The sequence below is a fragment of the Symphalangus syndactylus genome, chromosome 9 (genome assembly GCF_028878055.3).
Source record: "Symphalangus syndactylus isolate Jambi chromosome 9, NHGRI_mSymSyn1-v2.1_pri, whole genome shotgun sequence".
Classification (NCBI taxonomy): domain Eukaryota; kingdom Metazoa; phylum Chordata; class Mammalia; order Primates; family Hylobatidae; genus Symphalangus; species Symphalangus syndactylus.
The window spans coordinates 140,211,603-140,227,736 of NC_072431.2; the positions used below are offsets into that span (position 1 = coordinate 140,211,603).

General features: G+C 40.5%; 2 protein-coding genes and 1 pseudogene across 3 annotated transcripts in view; 2 read left to right on the forward strand and 1 right to left on the reverse strand.

Annotated features, from left to right (window-relative positions):
- Positions 1–16,134, forward strand: part of PIP5K1B (phosphatidylinositol-4-phosphate 5-kinase type 1 beta) — a 305,964-nt gene that overhangs the window by 70,180 nt on the left and 219,650 nt on the right. The window lies entirely within an intron of this gene.
- PABIR1 (PP2A Aalpha (PPP2R1A) and B55A (PPP2R2A) interacting phosphatase regulator 1) lies at positions 4,515–7,130 on the forward strand. The gene has a single exon (XM_055294404.2). The coding sequence runs from the start codon at positions 4,549–4,551 to the stop codon at positions 5,536–5,538; it is 990 nt and encodes a 329-aa protein (XP_055150379.2). The 5' UTR covers positions 4,515–4,548; the 3' UTR covers positions 5,539–7,130.
- LOC129490465 (AP-3 complex subunit mu-2-like) lies at positions 12,858–14,181 on the reverse strand (annotated as a pseudogene).

A 16,134-nucleotide genomic window follows, 5' to 3' on the forward strand; every position in this document is an offset into this window, starting at 1 on the left:
GCTACAGCAGTCGATCTGGTAACTGAGATGGCTACTAAGTGACTAATGGGCAGGGAGCATAGACAGCATGGATGCACTAGTTGTAGGGATGATTCATGTCCCAGGTCAGATGGAGTGCGATGGCACCAGATTTCATCATGCCACTCACTCACAGCAGCATGTAATTTAGAATTTATGAATTGTTTATTTCTGGAATTTTCCATTTAATATTTTTGGACCAACGTTGGCCACAGGTTAACCGAAACTGTGGGTAGGAGGGGACTACTTATTTTGACTTCTAGGTTGGTTTTGGCTGTTTTGGGACTTCATAACACCGAAGTCATAGTGTATGTATTCTTTTGTACTTAATTTCTTTCATTCAACATTATATTGTAACTCATCCATGTTGTTGGGTAAAGACTTCCATTGTTTAATTAAACTGTTTATGGTTGTTTGAGTCTGGAGCTATTACACATAATAATAATGCAAGAAACATTCTTGTGCATGTCTTTTAGTAGACGTATGCCCTCATTTCTCTTGGTTATATTGTCAGGAGCAGGATTCCTTAGTCGTGGGCTATAAATATATTTTCTTTTAATAGGTACAGCAAAATATTTTTCCTAAGTGGTTGTAACAGTTAACCCTACGTTCCTGTGGTTTTCGAGTGCAGTTTTTTCTGCAATATTTTTACTGTAGGTTGTTGATGCTAATTAATGTGGAACATTGAGGTATTTGCCAGCCCATCTTAGATTATATACATACACACATTTTCATATTTTACATTCATTCAATTTGGATTCAGAGGTGGAAATTTGCCTTGTCATATATTTGGAAATTTAATAGTGAAAAATTGCCCTTAGAAATTAAAAGAAAACTATCTAATAATAATATTGTTCTAAGTGCCTACTCCCTGCTAGTCACTTTAAACATTCTAGTCCCACTTATTCCTCATTGAGATCTTATAAATTAGATATTAGATTGGGACTCTCCCAAGCCTAGATATTGTTATGCTCATTTTTAAGCTATTTATTTATTTTAATTTCATAAGACGAGGTCTCTCTCTCTTGCCCAGGATGGTCATGAACTCCTGGGCTCAACAATGCTTCCACCTCAGCCACCCAAAGTGCTGGGATTACAGGCGTGAGCCACCACGCCTGGCCCTAAACTATTTTTAACCTAAAAATAAGTAATATTTTTTGTTTTAAAAATCTAATATTAATCACAATAAAGTTTAACTATGGAATAGATGTCTGGTTTTGTGGCTTCAGAGTGAGAATGAATCTTGACTAAGTGTGGTATTTAATTCATGGAGTGAAACCGGAAAGGGGAAATGAGCCAGGGAGGTTCCTTGGATCCTGCCTCTGGCATTATTCATTTGCAGCTGGCTACATTGCATTTTATGGCTGCTATTTTCTCTCATTTGTCCTTGATTCCTTCGAAAGGAAGTAGTAACTCAATATATTAAACACTGCCTAGAATCCTCAGTGCTGAACATTTTAATTCTATCAAATTTTTATCAGCATATCGTTGAAAAAGAAAGAAAACCTAGGGCTTCAGTTTCTTAGTTCACATAATGGGTAGTTCCAGTAACACACCTGCATGGGCTGGAGGGCACACTAAACAATAATAATATTCCTGATCTTTAAAAAATATATCAAGGTATGGAGCTCTTAGAATCAGTGTAGAAAAGCCTGTTAGACTGGATTTTCAAATAATAGAGTTCTCTTCCCTTTTAGACAAAGCTATATTAGTCCATCCTTTCATTCATTATCATGCATTCACACAATGATTCAACAAGTACTTACTGAGTACAATGTGCCAGGCCCTGTTCTAGATATTAAGCATATAACAGAGAACAAAACAAAGGTCTTTCCCTTGTAGAGCTTACTTTCTCAGGAGAGAAAGAGGCAAGAAAATGTATACATATATGTCATGTGGTACTCCGGAGGAAAAAAAAAAGAGTAAGGGGCATGCGAATGTAGACTTGGTGTTGAGAACTGCAATTGCTTTTTATAAGGAACAGTTATGAAAGCCTCTCAGTCAGTATTAATATTTGTGCCAGGACCTGAAGGCACTGAGTCGTACTCGACTCAGTCAATTCTCTGTCCCCAGGTCTACAAGGAAACTGGGAAACCAGCTAAGATCTCTAATAGGTGTGTTCAGGCAAGAACCAAATAGCATAGATGTTTTATTTTGTGGGCTCATCACCATCCTTGTGTTTTATTAGTAAAGGTAATTATTATGCTTATCCAGGCATGGACCAACAATATCTGGCACATCTGAGCCACAGTGGTAATAATTTAGTAACATGCAAGTTAACAGTAATATGCTGTGGGTATTATAAACTGAGTTCTATATTTAATGTTTTTTCTACTTACCTAATATTAATTTTTTTATAGACATTTCCTCCTCTCTCCTGTTTTTATTAATTTGTAGCATTCTTTCAGCCACTTACAGTAGAACTTCAGTCATTTGTGTCTCCTGTTCATCCTCTGCACAGCATGCTGTTAGGTTCTGTTGTTGCCTTGTCTCCCAAATCCATCTCCTTCTTCTGTCTTTCCCAACTTTGGTTTTAGACCTTTCTTTCCTCTCAGAATTAGCCATCCTTCTCTAATTCATGTGAAATTCCCTCTCTTTAATCCATGTGAAAGTCAGAAACAACAATACAGGTTTTCGAAATGAGTCCTTGATTCAAATTGGTTCAGATCTTTGTTCTTCCATGTACTGGCTGTAGTGCCTTTTGCAATTTTTGAACCTCAATCGTTCCTTCATAAAATGAGTACAACAATATCTATGCAGTGAGGATTAAATGGGATTATGGAGTGTTTAAAGTGCCTAGCAGGGAGTAGGCACTTAGAAAATGTTGGTTCTTTCCATCTTCTGTTCTTCTGCTTCAGATCTCTTAATTTCTACAACTCTGTGCTCTTTTCCTCTCTCAGTCAATAATACTACCATCTCACCAGTTTAAATAAAACAAGCTATGAGTCCCCTTCGAATAATCTATTTCTTTCACAATCTAAATTTAATCTATCTGCAAATCCTATTGGTTCTAACTCAACACATATCCTCAGTCTCTCTGCTTCTCCCCATTGACACTGCTACAACCCTAGTTCAAGAATCTTATCTGTACTGTTGCCATGGTTCCTGAATTCATCCTTCTGCCTCCACTCTGGTCCTCTTTCAGCCTCTTTTCCACAGAGCCTAAGTGATATTTAAAACATAAACCAGATAATGTCAGTCCCCTGCTTAAAACCCTCCAGTGGCATTTCATCATACTCAGAATGAGATCCAACTCTTACCCTCTCCTAACGCTCCCGCTCTTATGCTTCAGCGGCACTGCCCTTTTTTCTTTTTCTGCTAACTCATCAAACTCATGGCTGCCTCCGGCCTTAGCACTTGCTATTCTCTCTGCTTGGAATACTCATTCCCCAGATGTCCACGTGACTTACTGCTCTTGTCATTTAGATCTCAGCTCTAATTGTCCCCTGACTTCTATCAGTAGTGCTCCATCACACTGTCTTACTTTTCCTAAGGCTTACCACTATCTGAAAATAGCCTGCGTTTATTTCTCTATTTTCCCCTCAGTAAGAATTAAAAGTTCATACTAGGGCCCATTTCCTAGCAGTGTTTGGCACATAGTAAGTATGCTGAAAAAAAAACCTTGACTGACTGAATAAATGAACAAATAAATACAAACTCACTTTTAATCAGCTATCAAGGTTTTATATTAATTACATGAGCCAAGAATTGTGGTTTCATTTTTAAAATGTGAGGACCTACTGGTTTTCCTTTAATCCTTCATACTTCACACATATGCTTGTGCTGGAACTATGACTCTAAATCAATAGCAATACCATCCTCCGTCTTGGCTTTTTCCCCTAACCTAAATAGTTCTCAAATTTACTTTTCTCTCCATCTCCACTGCGACACTGTCACCTTAGTGCAAATTACCATCCTCTGTGGCCTTTTTTCTGTAAGGTTTTAATCTCCCAATATCTGTTCTCCAGACTGCAAGCCAGTGAGCTTTTCAGTTGCTGTTAAATCCATGCTTGAAAGCCCTTAAAGTTTTCGTTGTTCTCAAGATAAAGACCAGAATGTGGTCTGATCCACCACCTCACGTCACGCCAGCCCTCACTCTCCACTCCAGGCCACACTTTCTCCTCCCCTCCTGGTTCCTGCCTGCCACCTGGCTGGGTAGCCCTTGCTTCCCGCTTCCTGCAAAGTTCTACATCGCACCCATTTCGCCCGCTTCTTCAGATTTCAGGAGATTGTTCCTTCCTCGAGGAAGCCCTCCCTGATTAGGCCAAGCGCCACTCCACGTCATACAGCCCCACATCACCATGGGCCTCTCTTTCAGCGCGTTGTTTTATAAGTATGCACTCCAGAATATGACAATCTTACTGACGTGCGTCAATGCGAGCTTGCGCTCAATAGCTGTTTGCCGAAGGAATATTCGGACTAGCGGCCCGACCACTCCTCGCCCCTCCCCTCCCACGGCCGCGCACATACTACGCATTAAGCAGGCGCCGCGAGGACGGACATCGCGAGCGCCTGCGCGAAGGGGTACGCATGCGCAGAGGGGCCCGCCCGCTGACAGATTCTCGGTGGCGGCGGCAGCGGCGGCGGCCCTGGACTGCGGGGAATGGGAATCCTAGGTCCCTGACTGAGCACCTCCCCCGCCTCCCTGCCCCCGACATGGCTCAGGAGAAGATGGAGCTAGACCTGGAGCTGCCTCCGGGTACGGGCGGGAGCCCGGCGGAGGGCGGTGGCAGCGGCGGCGGCGGGGGCCTCAGGAGGTCTAACAGCGCCCCCCTGATCCACGGCCTCAGTGACACTTCGCCGGTGTTCCAGGCCGAGGCGCCGAGCGCCAGGCGGAACAGCACAACGTTCCCGAGCCGCCACGGCCTGCTGCTACCGGCCTCCCCTGTCCGCATGCACAGCAGCCGCTTGCACCAGATCAAACAAGAAGAGGGCATGGACTTGATCAACCGAGAGACGGTCCACGAGCGGGAGGTGCAGACCGCAATGCAGATAAGCCACTCCTGGGAGGAAAGTTTCAGCCTGAGTGACAACGACGTGGAGAAATCCGCCTCTCCCAAGCGCATCGATTTCATTCCTGTGTCACCAGCACCGTCACCCACTCGGGGAATTGGGAAGCAGTGTTTTTCGCCATCCTTGCAAAGTTTTGTAAGTAGCAACGGATTGCCTCCAAGCCCCATTCCCAGCCCAACGACCCGATTTACCACCCGGAGAAGCCAGAGCCCCATCAATTGCATTAGACCAAGTGTTCTTGGACCATTGAAAAGAAAATGTGAAATGGAAACTGAATATCAGCCAAAGAGATTTTTCCAGGGCATCACCAACATGCTTTCTTCTGACGTTGCACAGCTGTCAGATCCTGGTGTGTGTGTATCTTCGGATACCCTTGATGGAAACAGCAGCAGTGCCGGATCTTCTTGTAACTCACCAGCGAAAGTCAGCACTACCACCGACTCTCCTGTGTCACCTGCCCAAGCGGCTTCTCCATTTATTCCACTAGATGAACTTTCGTCTAAGTGATTCACTCATCCTGAGACTTTCTTTTTGCAGTGGAGAGAGAGAATAATCAAGTTGGGGCAAACACTGAACTTTGTCAATTAATTTGAGGCTATTTCCTATTTGACCCCTTTTCTTTTTTGAAATTTCCTGAAATGATGTTATTCTAGAGAACTTCTATGTCAGGTTCCTTTGGATACCCTTGAATTCAGTGTAGTAATATTTTCAGACGTTTCCCCAATAAGTGTGTTGAAGCATACATCTTTACGCTGCTAATATGTCTAAATACATATGTTATCCCTTGATTTTTTTAAATAATTGAGAGCTCTATTTATTTATGGGATTATTAAGTTCTGATGAAAATATAAATGTTGACTTAATCAGCATAGTAAACTGATGTTTAAAATTCCATACTTCATGCCCACACTAATTTTTAATGTTATTTTCAGTGGTTGCCGATTTCCATTTGATGAAGAACTATACAGCTTAAAAAAAATACGTTAGTTATATCAATCTAGTGGTTGTCTGTTTTACCCAGGAATTCTTGGATATTTAGTTTTCTGGGTACTAAAGTGGATGGGAGGGGAAATGATTAAAGAACAAATTATAAAAGTTTGCAACAAATCTTTTCAAATTAAGTATATAAAAGTAAACTTTTAAGAAAAACATTTTTAATGAGATTTTAATAGTAATTCCAGTCAGTCATACAACTATAACTGCTATAGAGAAAATTAAAATTTTCCCTTTTTTTTTTTAACCAGAAAGTGCATTTGCTTGGGTGTAATCCTAAAGTGAAATGAGACAGTGCCTTGCAGTCTTTGCCCACTGTACATAGGCTAAGGCTAAGCTCTTTGTGCTACTGCAAGTTTAAAAGTTTTTCAAATGTAGAAAACGTGTTGGAAGGCTTGTTGAACTTTGGCGCACCCAGGTAAACAATACTCTCTCAATTGTTTATATACTTTAAAATATTCAGTTGTGCCTCAGTTCCAGAAATTATTGCCAACCAGGAGCCAGAGCAATTTTTGGCTACTTTTCTGCTGTGCCCATCTGTCACCTTACTGGTTTTCCCTTGTTCAGGAAGGAAGCAGCTGTTTCCTTGCCAACAGGTCCCTTCCTCTCCATCTCCCACCAAACTAGGGCACCATTGATTAGACAAAGGTACCGTGTAACTTGGGTTTCTGACAGCAACAACAGGACTGTGAATTGTTTAACCTCTGTGGTTAAAGCTACAGCTTGAGTTGACTGCCTTGGGGATGTCAGTTAATTAAGGGGTGATGATTTGCAAGAGAAAACTAGTGGAGAGTCACATAGGTAAATCATTATTTAACTTAGGTTTTGCTAACGGTAGAATAGTCGAATGTTCTTTTCTTTGCCTTTACAATTAAGACAAAATAATAAGAATAGCAAAATTTTTTTATATTATGCTTCCTTATACCTCATATATCTTCCTTAACTAGATAGTTTGACAGAAAGAATGGCATACAAAGAGGAAAGGGGAAAAATGACTCAGAACAAGACAAAAGCCCTGACTTTTTAAAGTTATCGCTTACAGAGACTTTAACAATTTTGTGGAATTTTTACAACTATGAGAATAAATGGAACTGGTCAACTCTTGACAGTTGCCTCAAGATGGAGTGAAATTGCATCGAGGGTAAGACTGTGTCCACAGGTTTAAAATTCTCTCTTCTGAGTAATAGTGTTCATGTGCTCCCATTCTCGACCTTGTTCAGATTCAAACTTAAATAGCCTGACTTCTTTTTGGGTAACTTGCCCAGCCTCCAGAGGTATTTGAACTTCATTATCTTCAACACAGGAATTGTTAATCTCACTTCACCTGTTCTTGCATTACCTCAATTGATGTCATCACTGATTTCCTAAACTAGAAACCATGGAAGCATCTTTGGCTTTTCCTTTTCTCTGTTGGATTAGCTTAATCACCAAGTCCTGTCAACTTCTGAAACGAATCTCAAATTTCTTCCCTTCTCTATCTGTTGCCCCTGATTTTGTCTTAAGTTCTTGCATAAGTGATCTCCCAGCCTGTCTTCTGTCTCCTTTTGGTTCAGTCTTTATACTGCCTCTTGAATAATCTAAAATTTAAACTTGATATTTTTCGCCCTCTTGCTTGCAAACTTCATTTGCTTCCCCATTTCCTGCTCTTTAAGGAATGATTTCTTTAGCCTCAGATAGAAGGTCCTTTATGATCTGGCCATATTCTGAAATAGCTTCAATCCTCTCCTCCTCTCTGTTGCACTATACATCTTTCCTTCTTATTCTGCAGACATTAGACCACTTGATGTTCTTTAAATACGTCATGTACTTTCATGTGTCTGTGCTTTGGGATAGATTGTTCCTTCTTCCTAAAATGCCATTCCTATCCTTTTCAGGGAGGCAAATTGCACGTGAGTTGAAGTATGAAGGCAATGTATACCTGCTGATTATAAAATATTTAAACAATGTACATATCTGTGTGGTTTTAAAAGTCTGCTTTTAACTATGTAAAATTCATCTTCGCTTTCCACAGGTAACTTCTGTTAACAACTTGGTATATATTGTACAAGATGTGTTACTGGCATTTCCATGTATATATGTATATAAATGCAGGAAACCAACATGTCATTAACACCTCTCTTCTTTTCTTTCCCCCATATCTAATCATTCCTCAAGTCTCACTGATTTTTATCAGCTAGAATCTATCTCCTTATTTCTACCTCCATTGCCACTCTGATCCAGGCTACCAGCATTTCCCTTTTAGGCTTGTGAAGCAACTTCCTAACTCCCACTTGTGCTCATCATACTCACTCTGGTTGGCTATCCATTCATTCTCCATACAGCAACTAGAGTCATTCTTTTAAAATTGCGGACCTGCTCCTTCCATCTCCCAGCTGAAAGCTTTTCATTTGCTTCCTGTTCTCATGAGTATGCCAAAATGTATTAATTCTGGGCTAGGAGGCCCTGAGGAATTTGGTCCTTCCCTCCTCCCGCCTCATTTTCTGTGCTTTGCCCTCGCTGGCTTGCCTTTCTTTTCCTTAAATACATCATGTTCTCTCCTATTTTAGATCCTTTTCCCCGAAGGTATGGAAACATTATTTCTGTAAGCTTATTCTTCTATATAGATGGGAAGTTTTTAAATTAAACAAGGTTCTAAGGGTATATGGACAATTTACATTATCATAGTATTGTTCATAACTTCCATCATTATTCTGTAGACTGTAAGGGCTTACTTAGCTCGTGTAAGAATTATCCTTCAAAAAAGCATTTTTAAGGTATTAGTATTGCTAATCTATAAACTTTGTGCAAGAAGTCCTAAAGTCAATAGCAACATTTATTTAAAGTACAGTTTGTCATATATAATAAACCTCTGGTATATTTTCCTTTATTATGTTTGTTAAAAACACACTATAAATGGGAGAAATAATTAAGGATCATTAACTCCAAGGCTTCTGGATGTTGGGACCCTTAAGCATACTGACAAGATTGATTGTAGTCAAGAATAACTTGTATCAGATTGCCTTCTAGTGATTCCCATTTATTAGTTCAACCAGTTACATACCTGTAGCAAGAGACCAGTTTATTTGGCAATAAAACTGGGGAAGGAATCATGACTTAAATGAGGAAAACAGGTCTGAGAACATTTTTTTTCAGGGTCTGTTTATAGATGAGTAGAACAATTTTGAAGATCTAACAGAGGTGGGAGTCAGGGGATTGGTTGCCAGACAATTGAACCAAGAAGATGATGATCATTTCTTGAGTAGCACCAGAGAACAGAAGAAAGAGTTGGCCTTGGAAAAGAGGTCTGGAAACATGTTTCTTCTGAAACAGGAAGGAGAGTGAAAAGGCTAGGCAAAGATATCCGTAAATGTTGATTTGTTGTTGCAGGGGTTTAGGAGTATGGAGGTAGGTATATGAAAAGTAGAATTTGTTTCTGATTGTGCCTATTTTCCAATTATTGAGGAATCTAGGATACATGAGGATAGGGACAGGAGATCATTTGGAAGCTTGAGTGCAGTAAAGGTTTAATGTTGCCTCTGAGAATCTAAAGGAGTAAGTTAAGGGCAAGTAGAAGACTTATTAGGCTATGTTGAATGCCAGGTTGCAGTTGGATGGCAGGCACAAGGAAGTGGGTTGGACTGACTAGGTTTGGGAATTGGTAAAGTGGGTACTGGGTAAAGCCCAGTGTGTGAAGCAGTTAAGGGTTCTGCTGAAAGTGTGGTTTGAATGATTGGCTGAGGCATTGAGGATAAGAGAAGGGAGCAGAGGCTTATGGGCTAGGCCACTTTTTTCAGGGCTTTATCTTATCAGCCGTGACAAAGGATAGAGAATCTGATCTCAATGTAGGTCTCTCACTAGCAGTTTTGCCCACATTTTTCATGGCTGTTAGAGAATCAGGGCTGAAGGCAAGCCTTGAGTGCCACTTATTTGGTAAGAAATTGTGTCCGATTGCTCACTGTAGCCAAGACAGAGAGAGTTCTTTGTGGCTTCTGTAACTTGCCATCCAAGTAAAAAAATTTTTCTTAAAAGTTGAAATGACCTTTGTATAAAAAATAATAAAATACTTGCTATGTGTCAGGGACTGTTCTAAGTGCTAAGCAAATATATCAATGCATTTAATCTATCACTATCATCTGAGGCAAGTGCTATCGTTATCCTCATTTTATAAATGAGGAAATAGAGACACAAGAGACACAAGAGAGGTTGAGTAACTTGCCCAGGATTCCAGAGCTGGGAGGTAGGCGGCGAATTGTGGTGGTTAAGAGTATAGACAGTGGAGCAGGGTGGCTGTAGTGAGGATCGAATGGGTCCGTACACAATGTGCTTACAAATGTGCTGGGCAATTAGCATCCTTGACGGATGAAACTCCGGCTTTCACAGTCAGTTAACAGTACACTGTCCTTCAAAGCAGGCTATCCTTTAATGAAGCGATTGTTTCTGATGTTAGCCTTTCTTGTAGTGAACAGACATTTCCCTCTAACTTCCACCATTTGATTCAAGTCTACCTTTGGCAAATGCAAAACAAGCCTTATTCTTTTTATAGGTGATAGCCCCCTTCTAGAAATCAGAAATACTGATCCTTCTCTAGTGACTACTTCTTCCTTCCAGATTTTAGAAATCTTGAGCCATGTCTTCAGTATGCTGTCTGTGAAATAAGGCTATCATTGCTTGGCAGCCAAGATTTTCACCAGATTGTGATTCCCTTATGACCATTTGCCTTCCTGGGTAGAAGTGATAAATGGCCTGATAACATGAATCTTTGCCAGTAATAATAATAATGATGTGTTAATATTTCTTGAGCATTCACTATGGGTCCAGACGTTATTTTTAGTGCTTTACGTTTATGAGTGTTTAAAATCCTCATGACAACTCTGTGAGGCAAGTGCTATGGATTCCCATTGAAGAGATGAGAAAACCGAGGCCATTTTCTCGAGTCCCTATTACTTTCTATTTTTTTTCCTTTTGAGTTTAGGCCCTTTTGGTTTTTTTATTATTATTATAAACTTTTTTTTATTATTACTTGAAGGCATTTCCCAGCTAACTTTAGCAACTTGCTTTATTTTACTAGTGCTGCTACTTCTGTTTTGAATCAAATGATAGGTAATCATTCCTTAAAACAGTATTATATTAAAGGAAGCTATCAGGAAGATTTTTTTTTTTTTTTTAGTAATAGGTAAAAAATTAAAGTGTATAGAAGGAAATCATGGTTCCACAGCTTTATGTATTTTTTCCCTATAGCATTAATTTTATTCAAAGATTTAGGGGAAATTTTTTGTTTTAGAATGGAAAGGGACTGGTAGCTAACTGTTATAAATACATGGTAGAGTAGAGTACAAAACAAAAGACTGTGAGGCAATGACCACTTTACCAAGCAGCTTCAAGGAGCAACCATACCCTCCATGGTAACCATTCTCTTAAGGCGATTGATGGAAGAATTTCCGACCAGAAGGTTGGGATTCAGTACCACCCCAGCACTGACAAATGCAGATGTGAGATCACTCACAGCCATGTCTACCTTCGTGGAAAATGAGTTGGCCCTCTCCAATACCGTGACACACAACCTGTGGCTGCACTGGGGGTTATGGAACTGGCTTCTCTGAAACTCTCCTGCTTTTTAGAAAATCCTGTGAAAGGATCAGGTAATAGGAAAAAGGCTGGTGAATTCTGTAAAGGGAAGTGAGTAAAATTGAGTTGGGTTAGGGAAGGAAGCATTTTAGGCAGCCACCATGGAAAGAAGGCAGGCCACCTTCTCAATGACAATGAGACCCAAGTGCTAAAGGCCAGCAATGGGCAGTGTCTGAAAACTAGTCGGACATCATCACAGTTTTCAAGGGAAAATACGATTCTACTAGGGTTTTCATGTCAATAGTGGACTCGAATTGAAGAAGTCTCCAGTCCTTTTGTAGAAGTACCAGTGTTTCTTATATATGAGCAGAAGCATCAGAAAGAAACCACCTCTTCTTCCCATCCCTCCTTAATACAGAGCTTATTTACTTTTCTTGCCAATCTTTCATTTAAAGATGTCTCATAACTCTCCTTTAATTCTGTTTCCTCCTCCTTCTCCTGCATAGATCAGATCCTTAACAGGCCTTTCCTTGACCTAACATTCATTGTTCTTCCAATTTTTCTGTCTTTCTAATCTTCCTTTCTTTCTTTTGTTTTCTTTTCTTTTTTCTTTTTTTGTCCAGAGACAGTCTCGCTCTGTCACCCAGGCTGGAGTGCATGGGTGCAATCTTGGCTCACTTCAACCTCCGCCTCCCGGGTTCGAGTGATACTCCTGCTTCAGCTTCCTGAGTAGTTGGGACTACAGGCATGTGCCGCCATGCCTGGCTAATTTTTGTATATTTAGTAGAGACGGGGTTTCACCATGTTGGCCAGGCTGGTCTCAATCTCCTGACCTCTGGTGATCCACCGGCCTCAGCCTCCCAAAGTGCTGGGATTACAGGCTTGAGCCACCATACCCGGCCTCTTTCTAATCTTTCTACCTTAAAAAATCAACAAAGAAGTCTTTCATTAGCTTTAGATAATTAAAGCCAAGCAAGCAACAAATGTTGGGTCTTTTCCAGTAGAAACCACGTTAAAAATGGTTACACAAGCATCAAGCATCTCTACCGCTATCACACACCTTGTTCTTGAGAAATGGTTTTGCTGTGTTTCAGTTCTGTCCAGTTCTCCCTGGTGACCCTTTCCTCCCTTGATTAGTTCCACAGCACTGCAGGCTAAGGAGAAAAAGGAATGTGTGGGCCCAGGAGGGGACCGTCCTAGGAGACAGGCTGATGCTTTTTACTTTTAGATAAGAAATGAAAAAGTGTTCATGGCTTTTTCCTCTGCAGACTCTCCCTTCGGGTTCAAACTTAGAACTTTCTAGCTTTGGTCATGTATTTTATGCCCTTAAAGGGTTTGTACTTTCCTCCATACATATCCACATGACCCGAAGTCCAGAAATAGCCAGCTGCTGCATCTTAACTGCAGGTTAATTTTATCATATTAGAGGAAGATATCAGGAAGTTTTTTTTTTAGTAATAGGTAATAAATTAAAGTGTATAGAAGGAAATAATGGTTCCAAAGAACCACGGTTCTGGTTTGGAATCTCCAACGTGAAGACTCATGATCTTCCTTAAACTTGGTAGCTTGTGGGGATTTGTTTTTCCTACATCCCAAAACAGCATCTCTGTGACTGGGCCGAATGTGTACATCCTTTATCCTGGAGTCAGGCTCATGTTCAGGACCGCTTTGGGCATCTAGCTGGTGCCTGTCATTCCCTCTGTGGTCTTCCCCATTGCCTGCTTGGGTCCCACCATTTTTCCAGAGCATACAAGTGAACTACTGTCTCAGAAACTGATATTATGTTTGACATACACTGGGATTGCAACCAGTTTCTGTGCACTGACAGGACAAGACAGCAGGCAGAAATTTCCATCAAGAGGGATGAAAGAAAGGATATGCTCAGATTTCCAGCACTTAAACACAAGGATGGAAGCTGACATCATCCAACCACTTGGGATTCATGAAGGGAAGTGTAAGGTCTGGCATTCCAGTCAGCTTGATACAGCATCAATCACCCCGTGGGTTTCAGCAGCAATTGTAGAACCTGATTTATCAATAATGGCATCAATCTCTTCAATCACATAAAAATAGGCCTCACGGTTGGTGTATTTCACCCCAGTACCTCGCCAAGGCAGCACTGACAGTTATCCAGTGGGAATTTGGTCACCCACATGGGTGCTTCCTGTGATGGTGTTGACAACTGTTCGAAGGACAGTGGGAGGCTTTATCAGTTCCTTGAGGATATTTGACTCGGTAGCCAACGAGTCGGCTTGGAAACCCATTGCCAAGCATCTCTTCTAATGCCACGTAAACCACAACCACATTGTCCTTCATCACTAATTCTGAACAGACTCCAAAATAATCCTGAAATGTGTCCACTACTCGGTGAAGAAACTCTGACAAATAGAGGGGAGACCTCCATCTGGATCACAGCCACAAAAAAAGATCTTGTGGTGGTAAACACTTAAGAGGCAGTGGAGAGGGATAGGATAACTGGAGGCACATTTTCTGCCTCAGTAGCTTTCTCTTGCACCTCAAAAAATCACAAACAGAACAGTGTACCACATTTTTCCGGTGTTTCTCCAGGAAAACATCTCCAGAGGAGTTGATCAAGAAGAGTCTATAAATCATGATAGACTGTGATTGTCAGGTGAGAAAGGAAAGCCTTTTTCAGCCTGAAAGCCTCAGGACTCTGCAGGTTTTCAACCCCATCTTTCAAGACCAGGCTCAATCTTCCTCTACTGCACAAGCCTGAAGTGTCCCTCCCTTGAATACCCGGCCTCACTCCTCGGAGCACCTGACGCTTGCCCCGCCTTATGAACAGGTCCCGCCCTGCTCTGCTTTACGTATTTTTTAACTGACTTTATATTTGAAATTTGAAATTACCAATCCCACAAATTTTAGATTTTTTTGTTTTCTTTAAATATATACATATATATAAACAGAGTTATATTTAATTTATACAGTATCCTTGGTTGTTCCTAGGTTGTCATTCCTAGGGAAACAAAGGCAAGAACCAGTTTGACCCTTCCCTCCCCTCCTTTCCCTTAAAAAACTCTGTAAGTTAAAAATGTGGCATTTTCTTAAAAGGAAAAATGTAACACCAAGATTCAAAGAAGGATCACAGTTACCTCTTCTTTCTCTATGAGAAGCTCTCCCCAGAGGTAGAGATTTAAATTCAGAGGAATTGAGCAATCCTTGAGAAACTTTACTTTTTAAAAACTTTTCTTCATAGAAAAATCAATTCACTGGTGAATAAGAGGATTCAAAAAAGGAAAACTTCCCTTTGAAAACGTTCTAGAATTGGTGATTAGACTTCCAGTTTCATACTATCATGTCCCTACATTAGACATTTTGGAACAAGCCATCAAAAACCAGTTGGTTCCAAAAGGTTAGTCTTATTTTTAGAAGTTCAGTAAATATTTAGAAATCACTTCAACAGTGACTTTTAGTTCTATATGTAGCTTGTTTGTGAAAATAATTTTATAACAGAATAAGGTTAGGCAGATAATGTCAAATAATTGGGTCTTGTGTATGTACACCCAAACGCACATGAGCACGCACACACACACATACACACATGCACCCACTCACTCACCCTTGTGGACCTTTTTCTGTGTTCCTGGAGCCATATTCAGCTTTCCTGCCATTTTAGATTTTCTTCCATTTTTCCCTTCGTTTTCTTAAACAGAAACTTGGGCTTTGTAAATGATTCTGAACTATGCATATACCTATGTAGGTACTATATAGATAGAAAGTGTGCTGTGCTTTGATTTTGCATCTGTGGTCCAGATTTCAAGTGCTGCCCTAAGAAAGAAGTAAGTATTTGGTACTTGTACCTAGGACCTCTTTGTGCCTGATTTCTGTTTCTCCTTTTTGAATTTCTAGAATAAATACTTGGGGAGATGTAAAAAATACTCATTTACAAATTTTAAGGCAACATGACTGAAACTAGAGAACAGAGAACCTGTTGCTTTTGTTTGCCTGCAGAAGTTCGGTTCTGTATCAATGCCAGGTATAATTCTGGTTTTTTTTTTCCAGTTGCCTACAGTGGTCCCGCAAACCAAACTAACCTCTTAAGGCTTGGCTAGCAAGGCATGTTGTGAAAGAATACAATTGAGAAAGATCTCTTGTGCCCCAGCAGAGTAAAATGGTTGTTTGAGGTAATTGCTCCTGGGATTCGGCAGTCCTTCTCCCTTGCTTTAAGGACAAAGAAAGATTTTAATGTTGAGATGCCAAGAGGATTATCAGAACTTGGGAGTGACAAGTAGCTGTTGAGTATTGGTATCTTCGGGCAAGGAAAATATGAGATGTTTGGGAGGAAGTGGGAGTGAAGGGAGGATGGATGGACTGGGCATTTCTTCTGGCACCGTGAATGTTCTCTTGGACAATTATTGTGAGCTCTCTGTTGAGTAAAGGATGGCATTGAGGGTGGTTTTCTTCATTGTTTGTTTCACTTCATTTAGGTTTTGGATTTGAATCAGGATGTGTTGTTTAAGAATTTCTTTGAGTCTCTTTCCCTTAATGCTCTCTTCTTTTGAGTCCTCTGGGGGAAAAAAGGTAAATAATATAATTATAATTGTC